This window comes from Felis catus, chromosome A3 (genome assembly GCF_018350175.1).
Source record: "Felis catus isolate Fca126 chromosome A3, F.catus_Fca126_mat1.0, whole genome shotgun sequence".
In the NCBI taxonomy this organism is placed as follows: Eukaryota; Metazoa; Chordata; class Mammalia; order Carnivora; family Felidae; genus Felis; species Felis catus.
The window spans coordinates 59035965-59062968 of NC_058370.1; the positions used below are offsets into that span (position 1 = coordinate 59035965).

At 44.7% G+C, this 27004-nt stretch overlaps 2 protein-coding genes and 1 long non-coding RNA gene across 13 annotated transcripts in view; 1 reads left to right on the forward strand and 2 right to left on the reverse strand.

Annotated features, from left to right (window-relative positions):
- Positions 1-905: 905 nt before the first annotated feature.
- RPL31 (ribosomal protein L31) lies at positions 906-13155 on the reverse strand. 2 transcript variants are annotated; one of them, XM_045054064.1, is made up of 5 exons: positions 13152-13155; positions 9009-9115; positions 2729-2854; positions 1294-1406; positions 906-969 (listed from the first exon to the last, which is right to left on the reverse strand). In XM_045054064.1, exons 2-5 carry the CDS (start codon positions 9113-9115, stop codon positions 938-940), a joined length of 378 nt encoding a protein of 125 aa, XP_044909999.1. In that variant the 5' UTR covers positions 13152-13155; the 3' UTR covers positions 906-937. The 2 variants fall into 2 exon arrangements, with proteins under 2 accessions (XP_044909999.1, XP_003983938.1); XM_003983889.4 differs by lacking the exon at positions 13152-13155 and adding an exon at positions 9529-9660.
- LOC123384421 lies at positions 10665-14789 on the forward strand. Its single transcript, XR_006595479.1, has 2 exons — positions 10665-11687; positions 12741-14789. It is a non-coding gene; the product is annotated as an uncharacterized LOC123384421 (long non-coding RNA).
- The window catches only part of NPAS2 (neuronal PAS domain protein 2), a 158969-nt gene continuing 146079 nt past the window's right edge, over positions 14115-27004 (reverse strand). For 5 of the 10 annotated variants that reach the window (XM_023251578.2, XM_045054061.1, XM_003983890.5 and 2 more), the window contains 5 exons: positions 22596-22793; positions 20405-20595; positions 20028-20120; positions 17423-17603; positions 14115-15534 (listed from right to left, as the gene is read on the reverse strand). In XM_023251578.2, coding sequence (XP_023107346.2) covers positions 15364-15534; positions 17423-17603; positions 20028-20120; positions 20405-20595; positions 22596-22793 — 834 coding nt within the window. In that variant the 3' untranslated portion in view covers positions 14115-15363. The remainder of the gene's footprint in view (positions 15535-17422; positions 17604-20027; positions 20121-20404; positions 20596-22595; positions 22794-27004) is intronic. The other 5 variants (XM_023251579.2, XM_023251582.2, XM_023251580.2 and 2 more) reach the window with 5 other exon arrangements.

Here is a 27004-nt window from a genome sequence, read left to right on the forward strand (position 1 = left end):
CACCTAAATGGGGATTAAAAATACTTCAGGGGGCCATTACAAACAAGTGAGCTGTACATATAACATGATCTGTATATAAAAGCCTTAATCTGGCTTAATCCATCAAAAATCAATTACTATTCTATACCTTTTGAAGGTATACTCAATACAAACAGCTTAATTATATTAAAAAATAGTTTAAGAAGCTATCAAATATATTGTCTTAAGATATTTCCATCATTTAAAGATGTTAAAATATGTAAAGTGGCCAATGGCAATTGAGTTCTACATGGCAGTCTCTAGAAAAATCTTTCCTAGAATTACGTATACCCCCAATGTCCCAGATAACCTAAAAAGGTTTTCCCAGGCCACGATGCACTTCAGAATCACTTTTAAAACCTGCTTAGGCTCTACTCTACCCAGATACTCAGACCCCAGGTGTTGGGGAGAAGGGGCACAGGCATACCCTATAGGAAAAGCTCTCCAAGCAATCCTATGTAATTGGCAACTGCATAAAGATATTTCAGTTGACTCTTGAACAGCGTAAGTCCGTTTATATGTGGATTTCTTCTTTTAATGTTTATTTTTGAGAGAGTGAGGGGGAGGGGCAGAGAGAGAGGGAAACACAGCACAGACCCCGACGCAGGACTTGAACCCACCAAACCGCGAGATCATTACCTGAGCTGAAGTCAGACACTTAACCTACTAAGCCACCCAGCACCCCTACATGTGGACTTTTTTTTTTTTGACAGAGCACTGTAAATTTATTTTCTCTTGATTTAGTTCAACATTTTTCCTTCTAGCTTACTTCATTGGTAAGTCTATTAAGTTTTGGGTACTTGACTGTGGGAACTGGCACCCCTAACTCCACACTGTTCAAGAGTCAACTGTACATGGCAACTAGAAAGGGAAATCCAAACAGAAAGGCAGTTTTATACCTTTATTTGACAATCAGCAATTAGTTCTCATCCACATTAACAGTCTGTAGATCTGCAAAAGAAGTGAGAGTCAGTCAATTCCCATCCTCACACCTCACACTTTAACATTCCAAAACCTTCTCTTGAAGGGTGGAGGCCAGTATTACATGACCTTTTTACAACCCAGCTATGGACCTGTTTTGTATCTTCCTGCAATTTCCCACACCATGACACAAAGGTTTACAGTGACTATTATGCCTGTTACCCATTTCCCTATAAGAAGGATGCAGGGCACATAGGTGCATAATTAAGTATCTGTTGGGACAGATGAATTCAGGTTCTAAAAGGGCTAAGGCTGCTTTTCTAATTCCAGCAGCTTTATGGGATTTCGACTTACTTTTAAAAGTGGTGACAGGTACATAGGTAACCAACGTATAGAGCTTGTTTGGTGAATCCTCATCCTCGTTACGTTTTCTGGACAGCCGCACACGGATACGGTATGGAACATTCCTAATAAAGATATAAACATGCTAAGTCAATGCCTCCTATCAAGAAAATAACTGCCACTGGTACTAACACCTCCTATCCCCTCATCTGTGTTCTATCCTTTATCTGAATCTGATCAGGCACTACAAGCAGACAGCAGTTCCCTGGAAAAGAAATACCCACAAGGTGGACATTAAGTGCTATGGTCTCAGGATATACATCTGTCTCAGCAGGCAGCAACCACTGACACTCAACCTACGCTGAAACATGGATCCAAACATGCTAGGTCTTTTCCCTCTTACCAACACCCAAATCTTAATTATTATAGGATTCATCTATGTTCAATGTAAATTTGGAGAAACACCAAACACTGATGGACACATTCAACACAGAAGACTAGTGACTGTTCAGTTTCCCTACCTTATGCACACAACCCTCTCCTCTCACCCAACCTTAGCATTACAGCAGACTATCTCCTTTTACTGGTCTGAGGACATGAAGCATTCTGAAGCAATCCAAACCTCAGGACTCTTCTTGGCTTTTGTGCTCCCCTCCCCCCATCATCTCAATGAACCTCTTTGGACACTCCTTTATTAGACATACCTTCTCTACCAGAATGCTCAATGACAGCAACTGCAGGGCTGAATCTCAGGTCCCTCTGTCATTCCCCTAACACCAGATGCAGACAGCTCCCTCCCCCTGCTCTAGTCTTAATAATCACCTAGATCCACACCAGCACCATTCCCTTTAGCTGGTCTACTCCAGTACCTTATATCATCCTCCACAGCAAAAACCACTGTCCTGCTTATAAGGAGGGCTTGGCACTATTGACAATTGGGCTGGATAATTGTGGGGGTGCTGCCTTGTGCACTGTGGGATATTTAGCAGAGCCCTTGACCTGTGGCAACCTCCAGTAGTGACACCAGAACTGCCTACTGCTGAAAACCACTGTACCATAGGTTTCCCATTATGTCTAGTAGAACCAAACTCTTTGCCATGAACAACAAAATGCCACATAGTCTGTTCCCTTCCTAACTCTCCATCTTCATTCACTGTTCAAGTCACTTCACCATCTGTACTCCCATCTTCACCAACCTGTTCCAGCTCACACCAAGTGTGCTCTTTGTGCAAGGCTCTTACCTGACCCCAACACTGCTGGCTCTTTCATCATCTAGGTCTCAGTTCAAATACCACATCAAAGGACTTCCTTGCAGATGCCACCCCACCCTTTGAGTCATCATCACATTTTAAGGAAATACTTCCACTGAACTTACATAGACTGTGCAGAGTTGGTTAAGCTAGTGTAATTGTAAAAGTTCATCTTATAACATAGATAACTGTAGCACCTTATTCCTTTGGCCCAGACAGCTTTGTTGAGTCTGGTGTCGATGCGCACATCTGGGGTTCCCATCTCCTTCATAGCAAATTTCCGGATCTCTTTGAGTGCCCGAGGGGCACGCTTCTTGAAACCCCTGAGATTCAAAGAAAATAAATAAGTAGAAAAATAAATGAAATATGTAACATATGATGTCCCGTTTTCACGAAACAAATCTAAACCAAAGCCTTAAGACAATAATAATCCTCTTTCCCCCCAGTGCGCAATGCCCAAAAACTAGTGTTCTACATGGGAAACAGAAAATGCACAATCTACTTTCAATGATGTGGGATAAGAGCTCTGCATATGATCCTAAGAAATGCTAACACACACATAATTCTTTCCTGACAAAACACCCTATGCTCTAATACCATCTGCCCAGCAAAATCAAAGAACAGGATATACTTGGAACATAAAATACATGGATTATAAAACTAAAAGTGTTCTCAGATCAAAGTATACATTATTTGTCATATCTTAAGACATGGCATGTTTCTGGAAACTAAACATTTCCTCTCAAGAGATATGAAAACCACAGTCAATTCTTGGAGCTCTTAGCATGTGTCAGGCATGGTCATTAACTCATGTCTGTTTCAACGGAGTTAGATATTATTAACCTGTTGTTTACATGAGGACACAAATTCATCTGAATTTCATGCTTTTAAATAAAAGTGTTGAAAAAGCAAAACTTTACTACACACTGAAATGGCCAAGCATTTGGACAAGTGAAGGCCATTTCAAACGGGAGCAGAGACCCAAGTCTAAAAAGGTGCCCCACCACCTACGATTGAAGCTCAGAGAAGGGGCCATGTCAACCATTCACCTCTATAACCCAATGCAGGCCCTGGCGCATTAATAGGCGCTTCACTTGTTAGATGGAAGTGAATTTTATGAAATTCAATATAACATACAGAGCATGGTAGATTGACCTAATTCTGCTCTAAAACCTTCAGTGATTTTCCATACTTACAGAAGATGACCCCTGTGCCTCTTACCATCTCCCCTGCTCCCTTTGCTCCACCCTCACTTAGCTTCCTTGCTATTTCTAGAACTCATCAAGCAAGTTCAGTTCATTCATGTAAACACCTGACCATCTAGAAATAAAAGGTGCCTGAAATAACAGCAGTAGGTACAACCGCTATATGTAGGTGAAATATGGAGTAAAAGAGATGGTATCAAGTACCACAGAGAAAAAATAAACCAGGGAAAAAAGAGGGAACATTAGGGAAAGGGAATGCAGGTTTAAATAAGATGGCCAAGAAGATACTAGAGTCTAGATCTGCAGATCATGGGAACAGCAATTTAGGTATCTGTGAGAAAAGCATTCAGGCAGAAGGAAAAAAAAAAGAGCCACACACACACACACACACACACACACCCACCCACCCCAGCTACTGGTATGATTAAGAAAGTAAGTGGCCAGCTCATGTGGAATCTGAGCAAGGCTAACTATAACCATTTAAGTGAGAGAAATGGTGGTGGGACCAGGGCAACTGGTCCAAATGTGGCAGGCAGGACCAACAGGACATGCTCACCTGACAATGACTGAGGGGGAAAAGCCTCAAGAGGAATGGGAAAGTTAGGCGTGAAGATGAACGTTTGGAGCTTGGTTTGGGACATGTGAATAAATACCCAAGACAATAGTAATTGGATATATGTGGCCCTGAGACCAGTTACTATGACCTAGCATAGATAGAAGACAGACAGAGTCCTGAGGCTCTTCAACATTAAGAGGATGATGAAAGGAGGATTAAGAGGATGTGAGGAGGTACCACAAGGTTAGCAGCTAGAGGAGAAATAAGAAAAGAACAAAACTGTGGAATCTTTGGATGTAAAAAAATAAAGCATTCCCACAGAAGAATGAACAATGAACTGTCAACTGTTACTTATCAAGCAGGCACTGAGAAATGAATAAGGATTCAGGTCTTCACTTGCGGGTTTTAGAACAAAGCATAAATTGCCTGAAGAACTTGTTTCACACCTACACTTTTCAAATGTTCCATCATCTGTGTGGCCTTTAAAACAGCACGCACTTTCACAGATGACTGACTTTTCACCGGGCGCTTTTTACCATTTTGAATCTTAATCTCTGACTAAAGTAAACTAGAAGGACAGGGTCTTTGCTTTCCCAATAAATCTGCAGAGCCCAGGACTGTGCCTAATATAGTCAAGTGCTTGATATTCTCCCAAACAAATGTATGAATGTCCCAAATAAAGGGGTGAGGGGAAGGAAATGTGGTTATTCCCAAGAAGCATCAATACAAAAAGGCACTGGATTTCAGGGCACTTGGGTGGCTCAGTTGGTTAAGTGTCTGACTGGCTCAGGTCATCTCAAGATTTGAGTTTGAGCCCCACGTCAGGCTCTGTGCTGACAGCTCAAGAGCCTGAAGCCTGCTTCGGATTCTGTGTCTCCCTCTCTCTGCCCCTCCCCCACTCACACTCTGCTTTCTCAAAAATGAATGTTGGAAAAAAAAAAAATTAAAAAGCAACAAAAAACCCCAGTGCCTTCAACAAATCTCAGAGATTGCCCCAATGGCACCGTGGAATACAGGAGAAATGTAGGTGTGGCAATAATCCCACTTATGCACAATCTTTCTGTGATGGCTCCTGTTATTAATTATGGAATGGTGACTATCCCAGGCATCCAGTTACAGTAGATGAAAAAACCAAGTACTATATTCCACTTGTTAAACCAAACATACTTCTCCATCAGGCATTTTTAATATTAATGTGACCACATCACATTACAGTGAAAGAGCCTACTTCAGGCAAACAATAAAGGAATACTCCAACACAGGTCTGTTGGCCTCAACTAAAGTATAATCATCTCCCTCAGTTAAGAGCCTTGGAAGGTGTGGTTCAGAATTCCAGCCTAATAAGGAAAAAGAACAAAAATCTTTCAGACTCTTCAAATTCCTTCTTTGGCCTCTACTGACTTGTGTGCCCCCAGTATAGCATTACAGCCAATATCAAGATCTCCACCATCAGACGATTCGGAGGCTGATCTGCTTTGAATGGAACACCAGCACTGAGAGTTACTTTGGTTCTGATCTGGATGCTCCTAATGAACTGAGAGGACATCTTCCTGCAACAAAAGTGCTGGTATCCTACGAGGACAGATTTGTAGTTTTGGTCATTTACTTCTGCACTGCCTGCATTTTCTGAGAAAGACCTTGCAGGAGAAAAAAAAAAGATTTCTAAGTGTTTCAAAGCAAGACTGAACAAGTACCCCACCCCAACTATTATCTCATCACCTTGTAAGTCCACTGCTATTTCAAGATCTATCCAAAGAATAGTGATATGGTATTCCTTACATGAATGTGTTTACTATTAGCTAGTGCGTTTAAAGTATCTAAGATTAAAGGTGACTTTAAAAAGGGAGAGAGAAACATGAACTTTGATGTCTGATCACTGTATTAGGGGAATCTGGCCTCTGTGCTGATCTTCTAAGAACCACACTAAGTCAATTTCTCAAAGAAACCTGTTAAAATGACTTAGTATGACTCTGGCATTAGGTAGTCCTCTGAATTAAGATTCTGGTGCTGATGTTCCTGTGTGCAGGCAGAGGAGGACTGGAAGAATGGTCAAGGAGAATTTTGTAGGTATACCCCAGAGTACTGCGCTTCTCCCTGAATAAAGACGTATATACATACAAAATTAGGACATGGGAAGCAGGGCTATCAATTTGACTAGGACTCACTACTTTTCTCTGGACCAATTACTATTGAATTCTCTAGCCAAAGAGGCTTTGGGGACAGAATGTCTGTTTGAGACCTCACTTCTATTTACAGATAGTTTGAAGTCGATATTACAACACACACGTTCCGGTCTTGTTTCTGCACACACTTAGGCCTTCCCAAAAGCTCTTCACCAACAATGCGAATCTCCTTACAGCCACCTTTTCTCACGCCCTGGTCTACAACTTTCAGCCAAAATGGCTCCAGGTTTCTGGTTTCTAGGTTGTCAGTCATACTCCACCATTTTGGAGAATGGTTAAGGGGACCAGAATTTGTACAGGTCTTTGCCTTAAACCAGTTAACAAGGTGTTGGTTTTTCCAAAAGGCACAGACTGTAAAAACCATACAGACAAAAAAAATCCCAAGAACTAGAGCATTCAAAATCATTCTCAATATTCTTGTATGTCACAAGTCCACAACAGCCATGTGTCCTTTGCCCCAAGAATTTAGCTACCACTTTGCTCTATTGCTCTGAGGAGCTTAATACTGAAACTTTAGAATGACCTCAAAAGATCAGGACATTCAGGAGGCAAAGTAAGGGACTCCAATGTAGAAGTTTATAGGCGGTCCAATTAAAATTTGGTCTTGATTTTGGAACTCCATTTTTAATCTGACCAGGTGTTTAGCTAGACTGCTATAGCTAACATGCCAATCAAAATTAGTGTTTAGGCATTAACAGGCTCCACACACATTAGAATGTTGTTTTATTTTTACTGAGAAATACTGCCAACAGACTCTACAGAATGGAAAGCAGATAATACTTAAAAGCCAAGAAACTTTCCAGCTTGTATCAACGTTATTTCTAAAATACTTTTTTTTTTTAATGTTCATTTGTTTTTGAGAAAGTGTGAGTGGGGGAGGGGGAGGGGGAGGGAGGGACGGAGGGAGCGAGCGAGAGAGAGGCACAGACAGAGACAGAGACTCGGAAGCAGGCTCCAGGCTCTGAACTGTCAGCAGAGTCCCATCTGGGGCTCGAACTCAAACCATTATAGATTGAGCCACCCAGGTGTCCCATATCAACGTTATTTCTAATTTGTGTGTGTGTGTGTTTTTGAGAGACAGGGCATAAGCAAAGGAGGGGCAAAGAGAGAGGGAGACAGAATCCGAAGCAGTCTCCAGACTCTGAGCTGTCAGCAGAGTCCCATCTGGCGCTTGAACTCAAACCATGAGATTGAGCCACCCAGGTGTCCCTTATCAACGTTACTTCTAATTTGTGTGTGTGTGTGTGTGTTTGAGACAGAGCATAAGCAAAGGAGGGGCAAAGAGAGAGGGAGACAGAATCCAAAGCAGGCTCCAGGCTCTGAGCTGTCAGCAAGGAGCCTGATGCAGGGCTCAAGCTTCCTGAAAGCTCATGAACCACAAGATCATGACCAGAGCTGAAGTCAGATGCCTGACCGACCAAGCCACCCAGGCACGCCTCAGTGTTATCTATATTTAAAGATCAGTGTGAAAATCTCTTCAATGCCTGAACCTAGGATCAATCACCTTCTCATTTCTGTATTTGCTTTTGGTGTCTTTTGCCTGTAGAAACATTTTGTGAACTTTAGAATTCAGGAAAGATTATTTACTGTAAGTCCAAGTTGAGCCTTAAGGATCATATCTGGTTAAACCCTGGCAGAACTACTTGAAAAGTTTTTGCAAACTGGGGCTATGGATACTGAACCAAAATAATTCTTTTTTTTTTTTTTTTTTCAATTTAAGGTTACTTGGTCTCTCCTTACAAGGGTATGATTAAGCCGAATAGAAAATATGCATACATACTAGTGTGGGGGGGGGGGGGAATGCGCTTGTTTGTAGGTGTTTTAAAATTAACAAATATCATATCTTCAAAAAAATACTCCAAATAACAGTATTCAATAAGGGGTTGGGTCTCCATTCTTAGCAGTTAACTTAAGAACTTAAAACCATACAGACAAAAAGTCCCAAGAACTACAACATTCAAAATCATTCTCAATATTCTTGTACATCACAAATCCACAACAGCCATGTGTCCTTTGCACACATATTGCCCTAATACTCTATTGACACATTCTTTTCTTGTCTAACAGTCTCATTTCTGGTATTACAACTCAACCAGGATTAGTTAATACATATTTGTGTCAGGAACTAAAAGAATCCCCTCTGAATGTCCACATCCTGGATTGAATACTCCTTTTCCAGTTAATTGCTTAGCTTTACAGGGGTCTAGAGACATTTAAAAGTTTGCCTTCCTATATGCATCTTTTACCCTTTAGCCTGCCCAGGTTTATTCAGTTACAAAGCACCCAGTGAAATCATTTTATCATCACCAAGTTCCCCCAACTGGTTCTCCCAGAAACTACAATTCAATCTTGTGTTTCCAATCACGAACCTCCGAGGATTACGCTTTAAACCCTATAAACCTTAAACAGGGGACATGGAACAGAGATCCGAATTTTTAGCTTTTAACTAGACAGACCTCAGAGTGACAGCCAGACGCGTGAGTTCAGAAGCCCCCAACCAGCAAGGCATCGGGCCGACTGCAGACATACTCACACTCCATGGATGCGCTTGTGAATGTTGATGGTGTATTCTCTGGTCACTACCTCGTTGATGGCAGAACGGCCCTTCTTCTTCTCGCCACCCTTCTTTGCGGGAGCCATCTAAACCCAAGCGACAAGGAAGTTCAGACCAGAATGGGACCAGCACAAACCCAAGTCCTCCCTCCCTCCCGAGCCCGGCCTCACGCTGCCACCCTCAGGGCGCTGCGGTGCAAAAGGTCGTGGCAAGCCCGAAACCCCAGGTATTGGTAAAGCCAAGTCGTCTTCCCCGCGGTCAAAGCGCCGTGCCCCTCAGATGCTCCCGGAGCCCCAGAATTCCCTGCAGGCTCGGCTCCCGTAAGCCTGGCCACTCTCCTTCCCAGGCTACGGAAACCCACTAAACAGCGCGGGTTCGCGTCCCCGAGAAAAGCGGAATCCTAGACCGGCTTAGAAGAAATCTCGCGGTCCCGGTCAGCACAATCCCCAGCGAGGATGGAAGCAGATTATCGAAGCCGAGACCCAGCACCCACACTCACCCTGCCAGGCCCGGGTTGGAAAGGAAGACCGCGAGGTATTGTGGGAGAGGGAAAGCAGCGTCATACGTACAACTTCCGGGTCGCCTGGAGGTGGGTGGAAGAGGGAGGCGAGGCTGCGACGTAAGCGGCGCGCGTCCGGGGAAAAGCAAGCACACTTTGGGGGCGGAGCCGGGGAGGACCGAGACTGCGCGTTCCTGCCGCGCGCTCTCGGCGTCTGCCTTCTAGTAGCCTAGTTGCCTCCACCGCGCTGTGGAGGTGCGGCAGGGTCTCTCGCCTCTGCCCCTAAATCTTCAGAGGAAATAAAGCCCAGGCCCACAGCTGGATGGGACCTGGGGCGGGAAAAAAAAGACTCATTTGTTTTTCCCATTCTCTCGTTGATTCGGCCGACGTTTGATGAACCTGAGTGTGGCGCCGCCCCTGGCTGGCGGTACCGTTGAAATCGGAGACAGCTGCCGCCCTGGCGGCGCCCTCGTCGAGCAAGGACACTCCTGAATGGGAGTGCTTACTTACTGTCCTGGACTGTGGAGCCACCCGAGGGTCGTGTCCGGCCCGATGCATGGGTGGGCCGGGGGTGCAGAAAGCAGGGAGGCTAGTGCTGCGCTGAAAGGATGGGCAGGAGGTAGACCGGCAGAGAAGTGGAGCGTGGCAGGTGAACCGTCTGAAGCAATAGGGCTTCCTAGACTCTAGGCGGAGAGATGAGGTAGTGTGGGGCCTTACTCAAGAGTTTTACAAGTAATGCATCATTGAAGTTATCAGGAGGGCAGTGCCATGGTCAGATTTGTTTTAGAATTAATTCAGTTACATTGTGAAGAATAGATTGGGAGCAGGTGGGCAAGATCGTAGCAAGGAAACTAGTAGAAAGAAGTTATTTACATAAGAGACAAGGTGTTCTGAACTAAGGCAGTTGCAGCGGGATTGGAAAGAAGCAGACTGATTTTATAAATACTAGTAGGTAAAACCAAGAGGATTTGGAGAAAACCGGTGTAGACTCACTACATTTAAGAGATGGGGGCTGGGGTGCCTGGGTGGTGCAGTCGGTTAAGCGTCCGACTTCAGCCAGGTCACGATCTCGCGGTCCGGGAGTTCGAGCCCCGCGTCAGGCTCTGGGCTGATGGCTCAGAGCCTGGAGCCTGTTTCCGATTCTGTGTCTCCCTCTCTCTCTGCCCCCTCCCCCGTTCATGCTCTGTCTCTCTCTGTCCCAAAAATAAATAAAAAAACGTTGAAAAAAAATTTAAAAAAATTAAAAAAAAAAAGAGATGGGGGCTGAAGAAATTAGGAACGAGTCATTGGAGCAGTAGGAAAAGATTTAGTTGAACATGTTCTAAGTCTAAAGGAAGCCAAAGTGGTCAACACGTTCTAAATGCTAGAGTTTAAGGAAGGCAAAAACATGTACCCACTAGATTCTCCAAACAGGAGAGTATCAGTGATTTTAGCAAGTTTCACTACTGGAGCAACGGGGAGTGGGAAAGAGCCAGATGAGGACAGAGTAAGGACTGAGTATGGGGCTGGGTTGCTTTCTACCTGTGTTGTCCCTTGGGGCACAAAGGCTAGGAGAGAAGACATACTGAGGAAGGAGATCAAAAGGCAGGGGAACTGGGGAAGCAGTAAGCAGTCCAGCTAAAAAAGTGGATTAGATATGATGTGAGAGACGATAGGGAGCTCTGAGGAGATGCCCAGAGGGATGATTCTAGAACTTCCCAGAGGCTTAGGAACTGGGTATCACCAATCTGGGGATTCTAAGACAGTCAGTTTGATCCATGGATCCGTGCTTTCCTTATTCTAAATGAACTCCCTTTCTTCCCAGGAGCACACCATTTAATGGCTTCTTAAGACAGGGAGGATGGGAGCTAAAGTTGTTGAGCCCTCACATACCTGAAGGTTTTTATTCAACCCTCAGATTTATTAATGTTTTGACTTGTATGGAATTTCAGGTTGAAAATAACTTCTCCCCACTGTTTTGAAGGTATTCTCCATTGTCTTCTTTCAGAGTGGTTGTTGAGAAGTCATGTGGCCTCCTTGGTGATCTGTTTTATTTTCTCTGAAACATTGTAGGATCTTCTCGTATCTCTAAAGTTGTGAAATTTCAAGCAAATAGACCCCACCAGTGGAAATCTACGAAGTGGCCCTCTCAGATGTCAACTGTGCTGCTTTAAGTCAAGGTTGAACAGACAATAAAAACCATTTGGTCTGAAGGACTGATAATCGTTAGCCTGGCTGGGGGTGGGGGGGGGGTGGGGGGGGGAGGCTCTCCTGTTTCAGTTTAGCCCTGCAGGCTCTTCCAGCTTCTTCTCTCTCAAGCCTCAGGGGTCAGGCCAGTCACTGCTGGCCTCCCAGAGACCAAAACCTTTAAGATGAACTTTGTTAGTTGGGTTTCTCTCCCATGTCTTTTTACTTTTAGTGATTACCAGGGAATCCTTAAAATGAGACAGGATTTGAATGCTTCCCTGTAGGGGCAGCAAGGAAGAAGATGCCAGTCTCGAGGGGGCAACAAACCCTAAAATGCTGAAGGGTCTTTTTGGGTAGATTGTGCTTAGGAAGGTCCAATGGGATTTCCTAAGAAATGCCACTGAAAGATTGTGAAGATGAAAGGGGTGTGGTGGTGCAGAAGGAAGGCACTAAAGGAAGATCTGTCCAGTAGTAGCATTCCAAAGCTTGCGTATTCCAGAGTTCACATTTCACCCGCTTCTTACAAGCCAAGGCTTTACAGTTTTCCGAAGAGAAAGGTCATGATTTTTTCTGGAAACAAGACAGGGTTACAAAACCACCTTTTAAAGAGTGGAATTAAATGAATCAAAATCTTAGGGATTGAACTTCCACTGATGTTATGTGTTTATTTATTTTTTGCTTTTTTTTTTGATGTTATGTGGGTTTAAAAAAATGTTGCGCAATAAGAGTTTTCTGAGTTTATCCAGATTCTGAACATGTATGAAATTTAAGCAATGCTAAATTAAATTAGTAACATGGTTTGTACTCTGCCATCTTTCAATGGCTTCCAGCTTGAAAATCCTAGTACAATAAGTATGCTGCTTCCATTAAAAATCTTGATTTATTTAGGATTCTGACGGCCAGTTAAAATACAAATACAGAAAAATCAGATGTATAATAAACCTTCGAATTTACAGAACAGTTCAATTGCCAAATAGTTCATCTAGTTTCACACAGACTTTTTTGTGGTGTCTAAATGTGGTGTCTTTCCTGATTGGATTATGCAGGGCTGGCAGTGTGGGTGGTGAAAGAATTTACCCAAGGCAGAAAGGTGATAGAAGTTTACTGAATACACCACAAGGGAGCTGCAAGCAGGACAGCAAAAGAGAGGCTGTGTGCAACAAGACGGTGGGGGCTGTTTTAAAAGAGGGAAGGTGAGGAGGTATGGTGAGGTATGGAATGACCCCTTTTTTGGTAACTGAGCCTGGTTGTATGTAGCCCTTTGGTTAATTGCAGCCTACGGATATTTTGAGGTGGGTCACTTGATGGGCTTGTCTGTATTCAGCCATGGGGCCACTGTCTGCCTTTTCTATATATTCCATTGCTCGAGCCTGTTTGCCTTAAAAGCAGCCTCTACATCTTTCTTTTATTTATTATTAAGTAGGCTCCACGCCTAACATGGAGCTCGAACTCATGACCCTGAGATCAAGAGTCACATGCTCCACTGACTGAGCCAGCCAGGCAACCCCTAGACTTCTCATTTTAGAAAGAGGGTTCACTTCTGATTCCTTTAAAGAGTAGTAAATGATCCTAAAGCATGCAGAACATTGAGACTTACCTTTTTTTGGGAATACAGCAATTGTGTGAACAATAGAACTCCTTTTTTGGTGACTTTATTTGCATAGCCTCTTGTGCCAACCAAAAGTGATCCTTGCCACGGAACAGAGGAGCTACCCCTACTTCACAGGGCGGCAGGTAGAAGCACAGAACTATAGCAATGGAACAAGGAAAGAAAGTTCTCTTGGGCCAATGTTTACGGAAAGGGCTGTGCTGAGCAGCGCCATCTCCGTGATTCTCAATCATGGTGTGCCAGGGCACCCTTATGTCAGCGTGATGAGGCCCCATGGGGGGAGGGGGATATCTGTAGTTGGCAGAAGTCTCCTAGATGCTGCTGTTATATCTCCCCCCACCAACAAAACGTGTGTACACACCTCTCACACACAGACACACAAACCCCATGCACATCACTGATAGATCTAAGTGTTGGCAGTTGGAGCCCACGAAGTCCAGCCCAGGTGAGTTTAATTATGAGTCGTGACTGCTTTGATGCAGATTGTCTCCGTCAGATCCACAGATTCCCTATGTCTAGAAGGCTGAGATGTTTCCAGGGGCTTTTGCTGTTTCTGTTTGTTGTGCTGTCATCTTTATACCGTTGTTTTTTTTTTTTTTTTTTCTGGCACAACCTTTAATTATGAAGGTCAGGAGCCTGATGGGCTGGTGCATATGTTGCAGCGCAGAAAACCTGATTTATTCATTGCTTGCTTTCACCTTTTCGATATCTTCGATTATCCTTAGAAATGTCTTGAAATTAAAAAAAAAGTTAATGAAGAAAAGATGTATGCATGCATGTATACCAAGGGACAGAAACTGCCTCCAGAGGAAATTGTACAAATTCGTTAATTTATTACAAAATTTCCACTCACAGAAAAACACAGGAAAACTTTTATACTTTTATATTTGGGAAAGGAACTGGCGTCTCAGATACAAAATAATTTACACATAATCCATACAATTTTATTTTATATAGAAATAGGTCATTATTACAACAGCTGTACAGTTCACTACACTTCGTCTTTTAATTACATAAAACCTTTTTCTTTAGAAACATCTCAACATAACAAAACATACAAAAAAAGCAAAGTGCATTTTGAAAAGGAGAATCCAATCCTCGGTCTTATCATGAAAGATCTGTAGAAAGATGCAGCATTCTGACTCAAGGGGCCGGTGCGTGGTGGGGTCTCCTCAGGGACCTGGGGCTCCACAGGCCTGTCTGGCTTGTGGAACCTCTTCCTCCAAAGTCTCATAGTTCCCGACAGAATTCCGGAACATCAGCTGCATGATTGTGCTTTGCTTTGAGTCGGCCTTTGTAGTTGCAATCAACCAAGTAAACAGGAACAGTCCAGTGTTATATTTAGGGGAAACAATAATCACCAGAACGGGCATGGGGTGAAGAACCTCCTTCCATTAGGTTTTAGGCCAGAGGGTGTGGGTCTGCAGCCTGGTGAAGAATGACCAGTTCTGCCATCTGATTGGTGGGCTGGTTTTGTTACTGCGGTCTCCAAATGAAGTCAGGAGACCTTATTATTTTTAAAACCTGAAAGTGCCTAAGTTATCTCCTCTGTGCAGCTGTGCAAATTAAAACAAAAACAACCATTTAAAAATAATGAAAAATAATCTCTTTATTCTCTCTCTTCAACAGATCTCTGACCCAGTGCTTCTCGAATGCAAAGAAAAGAGGGTCAAGAGAGTGAAGGCCAGCTAGCAAGCGTGGACAGACCACAGCCGGCTAGAGGGACCAGTGCGCTCTCTCAGGAGGACGCAGCGAGCCGTGCCACCTGCTAAGTCAACTGAGTAACGACACTTACGCGGGGGGAACTCGGTTCCCATCCGAGTATGGCTGTAGAGTGTGCCCGAGAAACACACAGGCAAGGGAAACACGGCCAGTACTCTGATCATGTGTCACATGCCAGCTGCTGTGCTCCGGAGAAGGTTACCATCCAGGAGTTCTGAAATGTACGCAGTGTGCATAAAAGCCAAGGGTTTAAAACTCCTCTCCCCCACTCCTGTGGCCACTCCCATTGTCCGTCCATTGGTTAAAGCTGATTGTGACCCGACTGAGGTGCCAGGGCACTACCGGGGCGGCTGCTGGAGGCCCGAGGACTCAGACAGGCTGCTGACCCTTCGGGGTGGGCGTGGGGGCTGGGGTGGGGGTGGGTAGCCCAGGGTCCCTGGCGGTTGCGAGTAGGTGGAGAGAAGTAGGGAGTCCTGCTGCTCACTGTGCAAAGAGGTCGGTGCCTGTACCTGCGAAGAAGAGACAAAGGGCTCCAGAGGTGCCTCTGTGCTTTGGCAACTCCTCCGCTGAGATGCTGGGGTGGCAATGCCGGTGTGGTCAGACTACAGGCCTCACCTCCATGGCTGGGAGGGGGGCGGGTGGGATCTTGTGGTGGCAGGACCTTGGGGGTAGGGTGGGTGGGGAAGAAAGGAGCCTGAGACTCCCCCAGGTGGGTGTGAATTCGGAAGCCGAGCACTAGGGGTTCCTTTGGGCCAGTGGGCCAGGGACTAGGCTTTGGGGAATGGTTTCCTGAACATGTGGCCTATATGTTTTGGGATGTTGGAACCTGAGACCACATGCAGATAACTGACCGAGCAGAATCCAAACACACGTGCAGTCGGCATACTTTTCACCATGGTCCCTGATTCGGTAACTACTTCCAAATACTGCCATTCGCCAGCATCTACTGGGGAACATCCTCATTTGAAGCTCAGAAACTTCAACTGGTCAAACCCTAACTTTGGAACCGTCAGCCCCGTCTCCCACTATTCTCGTCTATGAAATCTCCCCCATCCAAACAACCCAGGACACCACAGGCACACCTGCCCCTCCACTTTTGCTCAGGCTGTCTCTCTTGTTGGAACACTGTCCCTTCCTGTCTTTGCACTCCATCCACACCTTGGCTCTGCAGCAGGTGCCACCCCCCCCAACCACCCCCAGCCTCGAGTCCTTCCTCCACGAAGGCCTCCAGGCACAGTGCTCTTACCTGGCACTAACCCAGAATCTGACAGCTCTCTGTGACATCCCCTCTCCCCACAATGCACCCTGAGGCCCCTGAGGGCAGCAAACAGGCCCAAGTGCTCTGTGTATTCTTAGCACCACATCTTGAAGTTACAGGTGTCTGTGAACATGTGTGTTGCCAAGGCTGAAGAAAGACACAGGAGGCCTCTAACTCTGCCCAGACCATCCCTGTCTTCTCACTTCACCTGAACCCATCCAAAAATTGCTTCTGTGTCCTGCAAAATGACAAGACATGCCACACTGAAGTCTAGAGTTGGCTCCCACTATGCTTGAGGTCAGAGAACTTTGAAAGGTATATCACAAATGGTTTAGCATCTTTGGAATTAAATTGTATTCAAGACCTTCAAGGGTGACTCCTTTCATCTTTATCCCTCTATCCTTAAAATGTCTCAGTCACCACACTCTCCTGTGGCTTTGAAGGTGCCCAAGCACGGTAGGCAGAGTGACAGAAAAGCTATGCCCTGCCCTGTGGTGGGGGCTGGAGGCCAGGAAGGATGTACACAGGACAGGGTCAGGGCTGGGACAGGAAGGTGCTCTGGGCATATGTCAGAGGGAAGGCCAGAGCCCAAGCAGACACTTCTGTCCCATCTGAACTCCAATTACTGGCTCTCGGGCTCCAGTGGATTTGGCACTTGCTTGAAGTAAGTGGTGACCACATGTAAATGTGCCCCACATTTCCCTGGAAAGCCCCAAATTCATGCCACATTATTGTATTTATCAGGCAAGTTTGATGTATCTTTAAACATAGTTTAATTTTATATTTGTATCAGACTTTGTGTATAAACAGACTAACAAGTCTGACAAACACAGTAGTCAGCGTCTGATTTTTGCTCTAAAAGTAGAGCAAAAAAAAAAAAAAATGGACACTATAATAAAAATACGGACCTATGAGGCATAATGGCTGAGTCTAAGTTCTCATACTAAAGATGCATGGATTTTATAAACTTTAAGTATTATAAACTTCATAGACTGCAAAGATTCAAATGCAAATCTATGTGGGGCTTATTTCAGAACTGAGGACTAGAACCACCCTGAAAGCAAGGGAGGGAAAGCCTGCCAGGCCTCTGCCTTGGAGCCGGGCCCTGTGCCCTCACGCATGAGTGCGGCGGTGCCCACCTGCAGGAAGTGCTGTGCCTGCTGCGGGGCCTGTGCGGGCTGCAGGGGTGACTGCCTGGAGGCGGCGGCGGGGAAGCTGGGCTGAGGCACCGCCTGTCCCATCAGCAGGACGGGGGGCGAGGTGCTGCTGCTGGTGGTGTGCATGTCTGCATTTTGAAACACGGCCTGGCTCTGCGGATACCTGTTGGGTCACACGTGGGAAGGAGAAAACAGACTTTTGAGAAAGAGGTGTTCATGTGACACCAACAGCACAGGCAACGACAAAAGGACACTCAGATAGACCGGACTTCATCAGAATTGAAAACTTTGATGCCTCAAAGGACGTTATCCGTGGATTGAGAAGGCCACCAATGAAAAATATTTGCGGATCGTATATCTAATGAAGGACTGATGCCCAGGTTATTAAAAAAAATCCTACAACTCAACAACAACAAAACAGCCTGACTAAAAATATAGGCAAAGGGCTTGAACAACATTGCTCTTAAAAAGGATACCAAAAGGATAGCCAATCAGCACAAGAAGAAATGCTTAACATCCTTAGTCATTAGGGAAATACAAATCAAAATCGAAATGAGAGACCACTTCACAGCCATCATAATGGCTATTATGGAAAAAAAAAACCCACCAGAATAATAAGTGATGACGAGGACATGGAGAAATTGCAACCTTTGTGCACTGATAGAAATGTAAAATGGTGCAGCCACTCTGGAGAACAAGACGGCAGTTCCTCAAAAAAGTAAGCTTAGAATTACCACACAATCCAGCAATGTCACTTCGGGAAATGTACCCAAGAGAACGAAAGGCGGGACTCAGGCAGATATTTGTACACTCATGTTTGTAGCAACAATATTCACACTAGCCAAAGAGTAGAAGCAAGCCTAGTAGCCATCGATGGGTGAATGGATAAGCAAAATGCGGTATATAAATATAAGGGAATATTATTCAGCTTCAAAAAAGAAGTAAATTCTCACACATCCAGAGCACATGAAGTAATACTAAAGGAAGTAAGCCAGTTGCGAAAGGACAAATACCGTGTGACTCCACTTAGATGAGATTCCTAGAGGAGTCAGATTCATAAGAGACAGAAAGTAGACCAGTGGGGACGGAGGGTACAGGGAGTGGGGAGCTAATGTGTAATGGGGTTCAGAGTTTTAGTTTGGGAAGATGAAGAAGTTCTGGAGATGGATGGTGGTGATGGTGAATGCCACTGAACTGTCCACTTAAAGATAGTAAAAATGGTGAATTTTATGTTGTATATATATTCTACCACAATTTAAAAAATTAGAAAAGGAAAAGGTGTTGATGATAATGGTCCATGAACAAGAGGCAGAAGAAGGCCATTTAGGGAAAGCTCTGGAGGAGCACAGACCAGGAACAGGTGTTTAAAGACACCACAGAGAAGTTCATTTTGTATTATATATTCTGGAAATGTGATTTCTTTCTATGAGGTCATTTGTAACAAGGTGGAGCATTAGGTCATGTCTGGAAGAGACGGTAGAGGATATGGGGAGGGTGGCAATCATTGGGTTGACGGAAAATGGCAGAGTTCTGGAGGAAAGAATGCCCATTTTTGCCTCGTTCACTGCATTTTAAGCATCTCTGGAACGCGATGTAACAAGAGTCTTTGTTTTGTCTAATTGAGAGCACCATCAGAGAATTGAAAGGCAGCTCCTGAAGTGCACATTCCCCATCTCTCTCCATCACGGGGTTTTTATCAGGATAAAATGAAACAATACAGGTACCAGCCCCTGCCTCTCAGAAATGTTCAGAAAACATCCACTGTTACTATTATAACTGGCTGAAGGAGGACATGGGAGGAAGGGCTTCTGGGAGCTGGTCTTAGGGGATGGCTCTAAGGATGGCCAGGCCTAATTAGCTAGCCCTGTCCTAGTAAACTTCAGATACACACTCAACCAATGTTTATGAAAAAAAGACGTCTGTGAGATAGTTCTGCCTCTTGTCAAGAGCTAGGAACTGTTTTCCAGTAGCTTTTCGAGTATCCATTCCTAGGTCTCCAGTGACCTTTGTCCCCAGTAATTAATGCAATAGAACAAAGCTGCTTCTGGATGTGGGGGCTGCAAGTGGTGAAGAGTCTGCGGAAGGAGACACAGAAGGTTGCGTGTCTGGGAAGGAAGGAGAGCCCACATCTGCAGGGTTTCACAGTCCCGTGGCTCAGCACCAGAACCACAGAGCTGGAGAGCTCCAAGTGTCCAAGTATGCCTGTGGAATGTGCCAGCGTCTGCTGGTCAGATGGAGCCATGGGAGTGCCCTGGGGAAGGGGATCAGGCTGCATTTACCTGGGATGTTACCGAGGGCAAAGGACCCATAAAGATATCTGAAGATGATGACAGACAGGGGATATAATTAATTGTTTTGTTCAGGTCCTGTTTTAAGCATGGAATGCTGACACACAGTTTGATCTTCTTCAATGGGAAATGGAAGAAGAGCTAAGGGGGTCTCCTTGCAAAGGGTGTGGGCACACTTTGACCTTGCCTTTCGTGTGAGACGCACAGGAGCGCTGCTGGTCCAGGCCGATGAGAGCCCTGCCAGCCTGAGACCACTCAGTGCAGTTCTCTGCCTCCTCCCTCCACCCGGGGCCACCTACTTGACTTGCCGTCCAGTCCTGCTGACCTCTGAGGGCTGCCTCGCATCACAGGACCCAGGCATCATGGGCTGGATGGGCTGGCTCAGCAATAGCCTTGGAGCAGAGGAGGAGATAAATGGGAAACTTGAATCAGCACCCAAACTGTAGACCCGCTGGCTGACGGCAGCACCTGCCCAGCCTGGCTGGGCCCTCTCTGGCTGCCCCTGACACCCACTGTGCCCACTCTGCTCTCAGAGGAAGATGAGCGCAGCCATCCGAGACCCCAGCCCTCTCTTGCCACTTTGTTAGCTGAGACTGGGAGGCAGCAGAAGGGAGGCTGAAGTGGTTACTGTAAAGCTGCACCTGAGCTATCTTTTAAATGAGGGCGATCTCAGTACCTGAGCTGCCGATCATGACCAAAGTCTGGGCTGGGCTGGCACTGGCTGCCATCCTGGGAGGCGGAAGCAAGCGTGGTCAGGCTCAGAGCTGGTGGGAGCACAGCCGTGGTGCTGCTGAACTGGGGCGTCAAGCTGCTCACTGAGTGGCCACTTCCCTGCATCATCTGTGAGCTTCTCATTGGCCGAGGACCCTGGAGCCATCATGTTAATGAGAGAGGTAAGACTTAGACTCAACTCAGGTGTCATCTCTCCAGGAATCCTCCCCAGAACCTCTTTCTTCTACCTACCCTGGCCCTTCCTCTTAGGACCTACTAACTTTTCTTTGTTGTGGTTTTGTTTGTTTGTTTGTTTTAAGTTTATATATTTTGAGAGAGAGAGAGAGAGAGAGAGAGAGAGAGAGAGAGAGAGAGAGAGAGAATGAATATGAATATATCCCAAGCAGGCTCCATGCTGTCAGCATGAAGCCAAGGCAGGACTCAAACCCAGAAACCATGAGATGATGACCTGAGCTGAAATCAAGAGTTGGATGCTTAACCAACTGAACCCCCTAGGCACCCCTAGGACCCACTAGTTTTTGAAGTATTTTGATCCTGGGACTGTCTTCCCCATTGGATTATAAACACCTCAAGGATTCTTTAAATCCCTTGGGCCTAGAACAGTGTTGGGCACTCAGCAAATAAGGAAAATGTGCATGGAACTACCTTCTGCTTCACAAATTCTACTCCAGACACGTGGACCTCCTTACTGTTTCTAACTCATCAGGCCTCAGGGCCTTTGCACTGGCTGATTCCCCCATGTAGAATGCTCTTCCTCCTAATACTGGTATGGTTCATTCTCTCATTCCATCAAGTCTCTTTGATTGAATATTTTCTACTCTAAGAAAAGGCTACCTATTGAAAACTCCAGCCCAGTCCCCAACCTTCACCTGTGTTCTTGCCCACACCCCCAGCCTTCACCTGTGTTCTTGCATAACCATTTGACATGCTGTCATCTTTACTCGTTTGCATCTCTCTCCTGACTTGCATCAGAGATGCTGTTTCCTTTTTTGTTCACTGCTTTCCCTCAGTGCTTAGCACACAGTGAGCACTTAATAAATACTTGTTGACTGAAATCTTAAATGAATGATGGAATGGGCTTGGATTTGCTTTTTTGTTTTTTGGGTTTTCCAGTGTTTGACTGACTGTCCATTCCTATGATGGCACCACAGTGTTTTAACTCTTGAGGCATCTTTGAAAATTTTCAATATTGGATAGTGTAGGCCCTTCCTCAGTTTTTCTTTTCCAAATTCTTCTTGGCTATTCTCATTAATTTTTCTGTTGACCTTTAGAACCAAAAGGCTGCATTTTAAAGGAAAACCCTCAAATCTGGGTGAAGATGGGCCAAACTATTAAATGTGGACTTTTCCACATTTTATTGTACATTTATCTGTACGTTATCTGTTTACATTCCCAGAGGCCCCATGGGACTAGAAGCTCCTTGGAGTCAAGATAAGTCTTATTCATCTCTGTTCCCCTGGGAGATGGTGAATAAGAGGAGCTCAGCAGATCTACTGAACAGGTGCCAATATGAGACTTGAGGAGAGGCTGTATTTTGCCTTCCAATCTTTGATCTTCCAGAAGCAGGGGCTTAGGTCCTCTCAATTTCATTCAATTTAAGTGCCATTTATTGCTGGCTGACTGTCAGATTGCAAAGGCATTGATGGCTTGTAGTAGGTGGTAATGACAATGAGGGAAGGGCTTGGTGGGGAATCTGGAGGAAGGAGGGGGAGCACGGTGGCCCAGGGGAAAGGGACAATGAACAGAAGTGGATTACCCGTGTTCTCACACTGATAATGGCTATAACAAGACTAGATGAAGAGGACTGAGGACACACACACGGGGACATATGGCTGTCAATGTGAGTGTCTGGGTATCCATATCTACCTCCAACCCAGGTCAGGATCAATGCTGATACCATTGAGGTATTTTAATATATTAATAAAACACAGAAGGAAACTAGTACAACTTGGGGCTTCAGAGTGACTTAGAATAAGGAAAAGAACCTCCTCGTGCCCCCCCCCCCCAAAAACATACTCTAGCCCTGGTCACAGAGGAAAGGTTCAGTAGGTTTCCAGTTCGGAATACTGCAGGAATCAAGCATGCCCTGGTCTGCTTCGGTGGCAAGGACTGAGTATGAAGACAAGCACGTTTACCTGGGTTGATATCACACTTGATTCTCTGAGCAGGTGCTGGTTTGCCACCTGGGCAGAGGCAATCTGCCCTGGGAGTTGAGGGCTGGCCACAAGCTGGGGCTGGGAGGCTGGGGCTGACCTCTGCTGGAGTTGCTGCTGAGCCTCAGGCCGCGTTGCACTGCTGAAGCTCAGGGAAACAGCTGGCTGCTGCAGGAACATCTGGAAGCAGAACAGTGTACCTTTAAGTTTGGGATCACATGTGCCTCCACTTTCAGGGCTCTGCCTCCACACACCAAGGTGTCTGCACCTTCTCTGTATTCCCTATCCACGGCTTTCTTGCTCTCTCTGACCTGCTTGGGAAGGATTCATTCACTCAACGTGGGGACATTGGGTGCTGTGATGCCACAAGCACAGTGCAAGGGTCCTGGAGGTGGAGCAGTGGGTCGGAGGGATGCTGACCTTGCCTTACAGAAGGCTACGGTCTAGCAATGGAGGTCTATCAGTGTGAAAGATGCTTAGATCCAGATGGTCTATAAATAACTCGATGTACTTGCATAGAGACTGCATTGGCTTACCAGTTTCTTATTAGAAGAGAGAAATATCTTGTTAATGGGATGAATGGTGGCAGAGGGTAGGCTAACCTGTGCCATAAGGCTGCACCATCCTGGCAGTAGGACCAGGTCCTGTGCCAGGCCTTACATCTCTGACCACTGGCCTGGGTGTGTACCCACATTGCGGTCGGGCATCTTACCCAGCAATCTGCTCCCATTAGCTAGGTGACTCTGCATTCCCAGGGAGGCAAATGTGATACATTGACCTGGAAGTTTTAATTTGAAAGGTTTAAGAGAATTTGATAAGTTTGTAGAATGTTTAAGTGTTTATGAGAACCTCGATCTACTTCATTTTTGATGTGTTTGATTTAAAAGAATTGCTTAAGGGCTTAGAAAGATTTTACTTCTAAGTTGACAGGTCTGCCTTGTTCAGCACATGAAACGTTTGGAAGATTTAGACATATTGAACTTGTAGACTAATGGCTTTGGTAGAGGATGTTGGTTATTTATGATTTGTTACATTTATAAACTAGCTGAAAAAATAAAAACAAGTAAAAGCATTGCTATTTTTAGACCAAGTTAGATTTGTAAATAAAATATAATCTGTAAATTGACTCTAAAGCCTTAAGAAAAACAACTTTAATACTTTTAATAATAATTTAAACCTAAGACCTGTAACCAGCTTTTTGAATCAAAGGTCCTTGTGGGCATTGAAAACTGGTATTATTGAATATATTGGATTCTTTCTTTCTTTCTTTCCTTCTTTCTTTCCTTCCTTCCTTCCTTCCTTCCTTCCTTCCTTCCTTCCTTCCTTCCTTCTTTCCTTATAAATGTTTATTTATTTTTGAGAAAGAGAGATAGCGAGCAGGGGAGGGGAAGAGAGAGAGGGAGACAGAACCCCAAGCAGGCTCTGCGCCATCACCAAGAACCCGATGTGGGGCTCGAACCCACGAACTGTGAGATCATGACCTGAGCCGAAACCAAGAGTCAGATGCTCAACTGACTGAGCCACCCAGGTGCCCCCAAATATACTGGATTCTTGACAGGCAGTACTCCACTCCCTTTAAGGGCTATAGCTTTGAGTTCTTGAGGAGCAAGTCCCTCTTCCTTCTAGCATCTGGAGTTTTAATCCTCCATTCCTGTACTCAGGTCAGTACAACCTCAAACCCAGTACAGAACCGACATGCCAACATTTGCTTAGTGACAGAGTGATTATGGAAAGGCAGAGGTAGAACCATGCCAAGTAGATACTATCAGGAGCAGAGTAGTTAGTTCAAGTTTACGCCTCATGGGCGGGGGTTGAGCTGGCTCCCAGAGGCCTGAGGCAGGTGGGTGGCTGAGCTGAGTGGACCAGGTTCCCATCTGGTGCCCTTTCCACCACCCAACCTGATCTCCCTGCTTTCCACTCACACCTCCACCCCACCAGAGAGGTTTTCAATGAGAGCTGTTTGTCACTTAAGAAGTTAAGAAGAATTTTCTGGGTATCAATCATCTCAGATTCAGGTTGGGGATTATTACTTATAGCACTTATGGTGACCTACACTTCATCACTTTAGCAAAAACACAATACTCAAACTACATAACATACATTTTTCCGGTAGGGAACAATTTACCTTCTGGTTAGATTTCAAAAAAAAATGCAACCTTTATTTATGACAGGCAGTATAATGTGGCTTAAATCACATACCTAGGTTCAGATTCCAACCCCAACATGTATTACTGGTATGACCTTAGGCAGTTTTCATGACTTTCCAAAGCTTTAGTTTCTTCATTAATAAAACAGTGACATTAACATCATATATCTCATAAAGGATTAAATAAAATTTATGCTGAGACATAGTAAGGGCTCAATCAACGTTAGATAGTGACAACAGTATTTAAAATGAAAAAAGGAACTTTTCGTTCCTTTGCCTCTTTGGGCATTCAAAAACTATCTGAAAAATGAGTGATGGAATAAATAAATGAATGAATAAACAAATAAATGAGGCTTTTGCTCAGAGAAGGGCAAACTATTTCTGCTTGTGTTATGTCAGAGACTGCTGGGTCTGCTACTCTGTCCCACTGATGTGTGCCTTCTAAGGGTAAAAACCCTGTCCTGTGTATCTCTGTTTTTGCACAGTGCCTAACCAAGTGCTTGATACATAATGGGTGTCTGCCAGATGGAAGGATAGATGGATGGATAGATGGATCGATAGGTGTATGGAGGGTGGATGGATGGAAGGAATGATGGATGGATGCATAAGTGGATGGAGGGAATGAAGGAAGGGATGATGGATGAATAGATGGATGAATGGGTGGATGGAAGAAAGGAAAGAAAGATAGATGAGTGATTGAAAAGAACTATCAAGGAACACATTTGCCATTGCTACAGATGCCCTTCCTGGCATTTCTTTGAGTAGCCAGCAGAGGGCGTGCATACTCTCAAAAAGAGAACAAGAGGTCCTTCTCTGGACTGCAGGGGGTGACACAACCTTTCATGGGAACAGCTCTCCCCAAGTAGCATCCTTCATGGCTCCCATCTATGTGCAGACACAAACACTTCAGAGGACCTTTCCCTCATAACCCAGTTGTGTGTGTGTGTGTGTGTGTGTGTGTGTGTGTGTGTGTGTATGTGTGTGGGTTACTGTGTGTGTTTTAATTGTACTCAGTAAGCATCACATGCACACATAGTCTCAATGAAAGCTCAGGGGCACTGAAGTAAAGTAGGAAAGTCCACTGACATTCTGGTAAAGGCTTTTGTAGGGGACAATCCTAATTCACTGTGCACATCCATGCCTCTGTTTTACCCACAAAAAAGTAGAATTTTATGGTTTAGGAGGATGACTTCTTAAAAGGCACAGGGGGTCAACTTTATAGGAAGTATGAGAAAAATAGTTCCTTCATTCAAATAGAAAAAGCTATCAGACAAAAAAAAGCTTCTAATTTTTAAGAATAAACCAATCGTATGCTCACATGTGGTTTTTCATTATTCTAATCTGCTTTCTTTTACAATACTTATTATTACAGAACATCTTAGAAATACACAAAATAGAGGTATAATGAAACCCCATGTATCATGTTTAGGCTTCAACAATGATCAACTCTTCTCAATAGTTTGATATGTCAATAGTTGATATTCTATCAAATATCAATTATTCTTATTTAATCTCTCTTCCCCACGCCTACCTTTTTAGGGAAGGGGTGGAGTAATTTTTACTTGCTTTTTCTTTATGCTTGAACCACACAGGTTTTTGGTTTTGTTTTTAAGGAATAACACGTTTTGGTTGTACATTTTGGAATGTATTTCTTTAAATCTGTAAACTTGTAAACTACAAGAAGGCAGGCTGCTTGAGGAAATATTCTCTGGTTGGACAATCTGTGGATTTCCATGTTCTTTGGAAAATTCCACTGCAAAGATAAGGTCACAAGTATGAAAACGGGGAAGGAACACACTGCAGGGCCTGATTTCCACCTCAACCCTCACAAAACTCAGGTGCTCTGTTGGTATGGATACTTTGGGGGGGGGGTAACAAAATGCATTGGTCACGAGGAAGAAAAATAAGACTTCTTCATAACAAGGAGTGAAAGAGATAACCTTGTGTCGCCTGTTATTTTAGAATTCAGCTTGAATGTGGAAAAGGCAGGAAATAGAAAGGCCCGGGCTCTGAGGAGGATGTTCATACGCCTACCTTGCTTTTAGCAGTTTCTGGCTCAATTTTCCCCTTCCTGTTAGTGTAAAAATTCCATTCAAGTAATTGGAGTCAGGCAAGTTCTGCCAATCGGGCCTTGGATCAGTGAGAAAATATTACAGCTGGGAAGGAATAAGCAAAAAGGGACTTTGACACCTCCATGACTGCATTTCTTTTCCTGTAAACACTGTGGTCTCCCGGGCCCGTTTGG